The sequence below is a fragment of the Grammomys surdaster genome, unplaced genomic scaffold, assembly GCF_004785775.1.
Source record: "Grammomys surdaster isolate TR1022 unplaced genomic scaffold, NIH_TR_1.0 67, whole genome shotgun sequence".
NCBI lineage: Eukaryota > Metazoa > Chordata > Mammalia > Rodentia > Muridae > Grammomys > Grammomys surdaster.
In genome coordinates, this window is record NW_021604569.1 from 22065272 (window position 1) to 22073345 (window position 8074).

Sequence of the window (8074 nt, forward strand, 5' to 3'; positions counted from 1 at the left end):
GGGGGGGGTCAAAGCTGCATCAGGCAATCTGGTCTCATGCATGGTCCTGAGTGGGTCCTCGCCCTCCACGTAGCCCTACTCACTGATTTTCTCCACGGGAGCCCACTCCTCCTCCAGATCCTCGCCCTTCCCGGGCCCTGCTAACAACAAAGGGAGGAGCTAAAGGAAGGGCCTACAGCATCAAAAAAACAAACACTGCCCCACAGGACTGGCCACGCACCTTTGTGGTCTTTGTTTCTCTCCACAGCCCATTTGTCCTCTGTGTCTTCCTTGGGGCTACTGCCCTCCTTTTTGGGCTTCTCTGGGGCATGTAAGATTAAAAAAAGAGGCCAGTCAGGTTGGCCTGGGGCCTGGAGTAGGGGAAGCCAGGCTGAACTGGGGATACGTGGGGAGGGGTGTCAGGTAGAGCTGGGGCATATGGAAGTTTCAGGTTGAGCTAGGGGTATATGAGGGTCAGGCTGACCTAAAGGCAAGCAGGAGGGGTCAGGCTAAGCTCGGATACATGAGGGTCAGGCTGACCTGAGAGCATGTGGGGAGGGGTCAGGCTGAACCTGGAGTGTGCAGATAAGGACTGGGCTGAGCAGGGGACAGAGGGATTCAAGTTGAGCTGGGGGTACATCTGCTAGACACATCTGGCCTCAGGAGGTAGCCTGCTCTGCTATCTGCCTGTTCTGACTCACTCATTTCCTCTTTTTCTTCATCCACCTCTTGTCCAACGTCAGGCTTCTGTGGTGGAGGATGGGGAAAGTAATAGTCCACTGTAGGAGAGAAAGCCTGGATTAGCTGGCCCAAATCTATGCTGGCCTGGGCTCCTGACCTCACAGGAGGCTGTAAGGCAAGCATTGACAATAGAGAGAGGCAAGGAGGTAGGGGAAAGGCCAAGACTTAGGTCACGAGCCTAGTACAAGCTCTGCCTATGGGGAGGAAGAATCAAAGATGGACATCAGGACAAGACACCTGCCTGGGTGGCAACTATACCATTTGTGGCCAGGAGGGGTCAGGCTTTGCGATCTGGGCTGATACCTTGGATCTGAGGCATTGATAGCAATGGTAGGGAAGTAGTAAAGACCTGTACACCTCTAGAGCCCAGAAAGGAAGAGATCTGAAGGATCCACTGGGATCTGGGAAAGGAGTGTGCCGAGGTCAACAGCCAGCCCCTTGGATTTAAGGTCATTTTCTTGTGCTTCAGCTGTGTTAGGCTATCCCAGGCTTGCTGTAGAAGGTAACTGGGCTCTGTTAGTGCTGCATTGCCTAGCTATTGTTGACTGTGTTTTAGGCTGGCCTTTAGTCATCTGGGATTTGTGGTTATTATAGGTTTAGATGCTGATTTCTGAGTTTATCATCGTTGGATGGGAGTTTTTTAGATGTTTTCCCCTTGGTTTCTCTTTCTTCTCTGTCTGGTTAGATTTGCTAGTCTTCAGGTCCAGTAGGGTGCTCTCCTGGGGTTTTTGTAGCCTGCATGACCTTTGGGGTCCTAGTACTAGCATAGCCTGGGGTCCTTGGTACTGGTGGGCCTCTGGGAAAGCAGGCCCAGTTATGAGCCAACACCATTGGAAAAGGCAGATACAATGAGCTGGCAGGAAGCCTGCTAGACCCCAGGGTACAGAGGGCTGGGCCAACATAGGGAAACAGGACTGAGAGACCTAGAGGCACCCGTAGTGTCACAATTAGGACCCAGGAATGTAGACAAAGAAGGCCCAGTGTCCTGACTACAGTCTCCACCCCAGATGTCCATCTGCCTACATCTAAAGACATAGAGAAGCTACATACTCACAGTCATCGTAGTTGGGGATCAAGTAGCTATCCCCATAGTCAGGGGGCAGCATGGGCTTCAGAGGTGGATCTGTGGAGGAGGGTGGAAGTGAACCAGGGCCTCTCTCCTGACCACAACCCCCTCTACTGCCTCCCATCCTACCGACTTCCTTCTTTTCCTCTGGCTCTTCGGTCTTCTCCTCAGGGCGCTCTGGCCAGAGCCTCTTCCTGCTGGGTGTCGGTCTGGGCTGTTTCTGGCGACGGATGTACTCAACTAAGGGGGAGGCAGATTCTGAGCAGCCATGCTGGTGGGCTTCAGGTCGAATGCTCAGTGCCCAGGCCAGAGTCTAGTCCACACACAGGGAGGCCTACTTACAGTCCTCATAATCTTCCCGCTCTATCTGGTCATTGTAGTCCAGTGTGGGCATCTCAGTCTCCTCCTCTGGCTCTGAGGGAAGATAACAGTGGCCTAGTGACAACCTACCAAGGTTGTCAGTCCAAGAAGCCTCTCAGTATACTAGAGCTGAATGCCGAGTCACCGTGAAATCAGAGGATGACAGCTACTAACCAGGCTGCTGCTGCCTGTCCTCCACCGGGGTCTCCTCTCCTTGACCCTGCCAGGTATTTGGGAAGGTTCTTTCTACAACACAGAAGTCCGAAGAGCAGGTAAACAGGGGTGCCTACCTGGATCCCCTAGAGAGCTTAAGACCACAATGCATCAGGGCCTTTGTGGATGCTATACATACCTTCCAAGACCACAGCTCACTCCAAGGAAGCATAGGAAGCTGATGTCCACCCAACCTCCACAAATCCTGAAGCCCCTGCGGTACCCCAACTGTGGGGATATCCACTTGATCCCTAACTACGATGACAGTATCTAGTATCTCAAAGTCCACGGGATATAGTATAGTTCTAGTGTACCCTGAGGCTAGAGAGCTATGCTGCTGTTTGTGGGAGTGCTTACCATAGATCTGATGGCACCAGAGGAAAGCAGGAGGGACCAGGGGACAGAGCGCTCACCTATAAGCTCCCAAGCTCTCTCCCTGCCCAAGAGCAACATTAACAGAACTCACTGAGAAAACCACCAAGTTAATGACAAGTCCTCAAAGTTCTCTTGTCTTAAGAGTCCCAGGAATCTCTCCTCATTTCTCTGTCCTCAAAGAGGTCAGAGCCCCAGGGATCCTGCTACAAACCTCTCTCCTGTGGTAGCTCCTGGGGCCTAGGGTTGGAGGCTGAGGGGAGTGACAGCTTCAGCGTTTCTAAGGGGGCGACAGTTGATAACTTCTTTCCTGCCGAGGGCCTCTTAGTGGCCTTAGGTGGCTTCTCCTTAGGCTTCTTGGTGGCCTTGGGTGGCTTCTCTTTGGGCTTCTTAGTGGCCTTGGGTGGCTTCTCTTTGGGCTTTTTGGTGGCCTTGGGTGGCTTCTCCTTTGGTTTCTTGGTGGGCCTGGTGGAGCTCTCCAGGTGTTTTGTGGCCTTGGGGCCTTTGTCCTTCTTCCCTTTCTTCTCTTTGTCTTTGTTCTTTTGTGGAGGGACTGTCGAGGACAAAGATAAAGGAACAGACCATCAGAGCCCAATCTGTGTGCCCAAGTTTTACCCCTGGATGCCCAGGGCCTGGGTGTGAGGGCACCTTTCAGTCCCTGATCTGGTATAGATCAGGAAACTAAGGTTAGCCACTTACTCAAGTGGTAGAATGTGACCCTTGTCCAGGCCTCCTGTCTGCATATCCAGAGTGATTAGTAGCAACTCCTGGCTGCTCTGAAGTACTGAGTTTGGGGCACAATATATAGGGAGACATCTCTGTCTGCCCCAGCCTCCATGGGGGTCCCTCATAATCCCTTTTTCACGTTGTCTGCCTAGTCCTGGAGTACGGTTCTGTACCAGGCATGGAAGGTACAGGGAAGAGCCTGAAAGAGCAAAACTACCCAAGCAAATGACCAGACAAATTAAAGAACGTGGCTTGGCCTTCCAAGAGCCTCCTTTCATGTTGAAGAAAAGCTTCAAAGAGACACTCAAGGCAGGCTGGGGGTGTAATTCTGTCCTAGAGCAGTCAGTCCCCTGGTATGTGTAAGGCCCTGGGTTTAGTTCCCTAGCACTGCCTCTAGGGAGGAAGGCAGGCAGGCATTCAGTAGGTCTTGAAGTCCCAAAAGGTTCCAGTTGAAACCCAGAACGAACAGGAGGCCCATATAAAGGACAGGGGGACAGGCGTTTAGGTAGTTCTTGGTACTAGCTCATCTGAGAGAAGTCTACTAGCAGGGGACGACACCCCCTAGGAGCTGCAAATGCTGCGGAGAATTTAACAGCGGATGAGAAACACACAGGCAGTTGGCTGAAACACAGGGAACATTGCAAAACATGCAGCAGAAGCAGGGTCACTTGGCAATGTCCAGAAAGTCTTGGTTGCTGGAGGCAAAGTGTGCAGGGAAGTGAGGGGTGGGGAGAGCAGGACAGATCTACAGTGGTGGGGGCCGCCGGGGGAGTGGCTGACCTCAGGAATGATGAACGGTGCCTTACAGTCTCCTGGGAGAGAGATCACAAGATCCTTTGCCACTCTCCAGAGGGTCATGAAAAACAGCTAAGATTTACTGACAACTGATTACATAAGAGGCTCAGGGCTACATGCCTCCAGGATGCTATCACCTCGCTTAGTTCTGACCATCTCAGAGCACCCACTTTCACCTGGAAGTCTTCCTCAGCACCCTCCCCTGCCTGTGTGTTCCTGTGGGAGTAGAGGCAGGCAGATGCCTAGGCTTGAAGCTTGCCACTAACAGATTAGGGCCAATTCAAACGACAGGGAGGGGAATCACAATTCCCCTCCTGCCCAAACCTACATTCTCTTGAGACCTGGAGATGAGCAACTTGGGCGAGTGTATCCTCAGAACCTCAGCACCCTATGCTGTCCATACACCTCCAGGTCTCCAAACTGCAGGATAGAACTGCCGCCTGGCACTGTGTTGCCTTGTGTTGCCCTGGACATTCCTCACTGGGCAGCATGGGAAGGCTAGACCTTCCACAGGCCCTGTATGCTGACTTGAGGCCATGGCCACCCATGTCACCAGGTTCTCACCTTCTGCATCTGGCCGCGGCTTGCCCCCTGCCTTGGATTTGCGGGCACGCTGGGTGGGTTCGGGAAGCGGCTGGGCTTCCACGTCGTCTTCCCGGGGCGGGGACTGGGTCTCCAGCTCTGAAAGGAAGCCTTCTAGGAACTCCTCGATCTCATCGTCAGTCAGTACCGTCTGTGGGCTCCCCTCGGGGCACAGAGCCAGCAGTGCCAAGAGGCCACAGAGCAGGGATGCGCTGCGCACTGCAGCCATGGCTCTGGGCACGCGCGGGAGCCGGGTGGGCTTGAGCAGGGACTTGGGTAGTAGGGGCGGCGCCTCGCGTGGGGGTGGGAAAGGACGCGAGGAACCCTGGGGAGCAACGTGGACGTTGATGGTATCCAGAAAGGGGTGGGAGAGGGAGATTCAAGGAGGACAAGGGGCTCCAGGAGAGGTTCTGGCTGGCTCAGCTCTGGCGGCAACTGGGCGCTCCTACCCCGCGTGGCTAGCTCTCACGCGGACCGCCCTCCAGAGCGCTTGCGACGGCCTGGCCGGGGCGGGGGCTTCTGGTTTCCGGAGAGGGAGGAGGAGGAGCTGGCCTTGGACCAGGGGCTGCGGGGGAGGGAGGCGGAGCACCACGGAGCCCCGACTAAGAGCAGCATCAGCGCCCAGTTTAGAGGGTCTGGGTGCAGGGCGCCTAGGGGCAAGGAAGGTCTGGGAGAAAAGAATGCAGAGTTATGGGGAAGAAAGTGTGCGGAGTTTAAAGAGACTTATGATCTACTCGCTGTGCTCCGAGCCCCAAAGCTTGGTGGGTGAGGGAGGTAGTAGGGCCCTGAGGGTACTGGAGATCACCTCCTTCCCACTCTCTGGAGGTTAGTTCTTCAAAGTGTCACCAGCTGTGTGCTGGCGCAGGTGTCACCTTCGTCCAGTTATCACCAACATCCCAGGTCTTTGGAGTCCATTTTTTTCCCCGAGGTAGGCTATGAAAAGCTGTTCTCAGCCAAGCTGTTGTCCTAGAGATAGGAGCCCCACTTCAGAGCTCAGGTCTCAGGTCCCAATGTGAAGTAATCGCTATTTCTCTCCTTCCTCTAACAGAATCCTTTACAACAACAACAAATTGTTTACATTTTTTTACAACTACCACACAGGCCCAGAGGGTACGAGAGCCTCAGAGCATCCCAGGATACACCTGTCGAAGTGCCAAGGTGTCTGCCACTGGCTTCTAGAAGATAAATGTTGGCTGGTTCTAATGGCCATCACAGCTAAGCCCGGGAATGCCAGAGCATTTACCACTGAAGATTCAGGATGTGAACGTGGGCTTGTAGCCATGGGTTCGGGTCAGTAGGAGGCAGCTTTCAACCAAGGTGGGGAGGCACTCGGATAGGGCAGAATAGGGGCCCTAGGATGAATGACAGGGCAGAGTTTACATCTCAGCTAGAAAAAAAAAAAAAAAAAAGCAGGTCAAGAAAAGAAACACCAACACGGCCCCACCCTCTCAGTCTCATACACGCCCTCCTGGGCCAGCATGAGCAGGTAAAAAAACAGGGAGATTTCCAGGGGCTTGGCTCTGCACCCCAGAGCTCTCTAGGAGTGGTTGAGCCCCCTCCTGGCAGTCTCCTTTCTGGCTCTCCTTGAGGAAGCAGGGATACTATGTCAAGAACAGGTCCCTGGGGGTCTATCCCATCTCTGCTCTCCTAGTCATCTGACTCAGCAGGGGACCTCCCTGTCCACACCTTACTGTATGCATATTAAATGGACTGTGTTGAGCTGTGCCTAGCACACATGGTCAGCCCTTGCATCCCACAGACTGTTGGTCCTCCTCCTCTTTGCTCCCCCTCCCCCACCCCAGGGCGCTCCTCTCACAGCTAGGCCTCCCAGAAGAGACTTGAGCCTGGTTGTAGAGCAAGAGTAAAGCAAGTCTCCACTGTCATCCCCTGAGTCATTATGCTCAAAATCAGTTCTGGGAAATGGCTTCTGTGCCCCCAGTCAGGTCCGGTGTGTCATGCTGGGTATGCCACAGGGTGCATGAGGGGACATGGATGTCACTTTCGTAGGCATGGGTCATACTTGGACTGAGTTTGGGCTGGATATTCTCTGCCAGGGAAAACAGAAGCCATTTCAAAAATGGAAAACAAAATACCTAGGGTCTAGAGATCCTTTTCCTGAGCCTCAGTGAGTCACTGACAGGAATGTGAGCAGAGGAGCCTGTGAGGAACTGGGCCCAGGAGGCCTGAGGGGTCGAGGCCTCCACATTGGAAGTCCAGAAAGGTGGATGGGAACATAATGCTAGGCGGGTGTTCCTTCCCTCTGAGGGAGCCCATCCTCAGGAAGTCCTTTTGACCGGGGCCCACAGCTCTAGAGCAAGAGGGTAACCAGAAGCCAGAGCCTGTGAGGAGAGCCCTCCACTCTGCTGAAGAGCATAACATTTAAGTCAGACGTCCAAGGGCACTGGCAAGGCCAGTTGAGGAAATGGGAGGCTGGTGGCTTCTGTGACCAGGAACACTCCGAGGGTTCAAGAGTGCTCCCTGTCCGTGTCCAGTGTGTTCTCCAGAGGACCTGCTAGACAGTTCCCCAACTCCTCCCCCTCCCAACTCCAGTTTTCCATGTGAATGAATGCAAAGGTCTTCCCAAGGGATCACACAGAAGCACTGAGCTGGCCTGAGAGAAGGGAGGTATCCTTCAAGTTCTTTCAGTGCTGCAGAGGTAGAAGCAGAGTTCCTGGGAGAACAGAGGCTGTTTGAGGGGGGAGGCCCCAGCCTCTGGTCCTTCAGTATATCTGTGTGTTTTGCACCTCTGAGGGCTTGGAACAAGCATCTGCCATGAGTGCTACTGCCAGAGGGAAGCCCCAGGAGAGGATCCAGGAGGGAGAGGCTAAGGTTGTGTCAAGGACAAAGAGGACAGATGTTCTGTAGTGTCACATAAGCACAGTTGTCACATGGAAATAGACACAAAGCTGTCCTTTCCCTTTGCAGAATCAGATCTCCCTGTGAAAGGAAGGATACCCACTCCCTTTTTATGAGAGGCCAATCTTGGGATCAGGATCAATCTTTTCTCTAGGGTGGAGACAAGAGATACTGAAAACAGGATAAGAAATCAATGTTTTCAGTTAAATTGAGTATGATGATAGGTCAGGTCTATTGGAAGACACATCCTGGAATTCAGAAGGTCAAGGCAGGAAGATAGCCATTTTGAGGCCAGCCTGGATTCTGTAGTGAGACCCTACTTCAAACATAAGTTAAGAGCTGGAGAGATGGCTCAATAGTTAAGAGCACTTTCTACTTTTGCAG

The 8074-nt window shown here is 53.4% G+C and overlaps 1 protein-coding gene across 1 annotated transcript; it reads right to left on the reverse strand.

Annotated features, from left to right (window-relative positions):
- Positions 1–63: 63 nt before the first annotated feature.
- On the reverse strand, positions 64–5334 carry Aebp1 (AE binding protein 1). Its single transcript, XM_028778538.1, has 9 exons — positions 4817–5334; positions 2946–3284; positions 2321–2392; positions 2129–2200; positions 1916–2026; positions 1775–1843; positions 681–758; positions 221–301; positions 64–137 (listed from the first exon to the last, which is right to left on the reverse strand). The coding sequence occupies exons 1-9, from the start codon at positions 5061–5063 to the stop codon at positions 76–78; spliced, it is 1131 nt and encodes a 376-aa protein (XP_028634371.1). The 5' UTR covers positions 5064–5334; the 3' UTR covers positions 64–75.
- Between the last annotated feature and the right edge of the window lie 2740 nt (positions 5335–8074).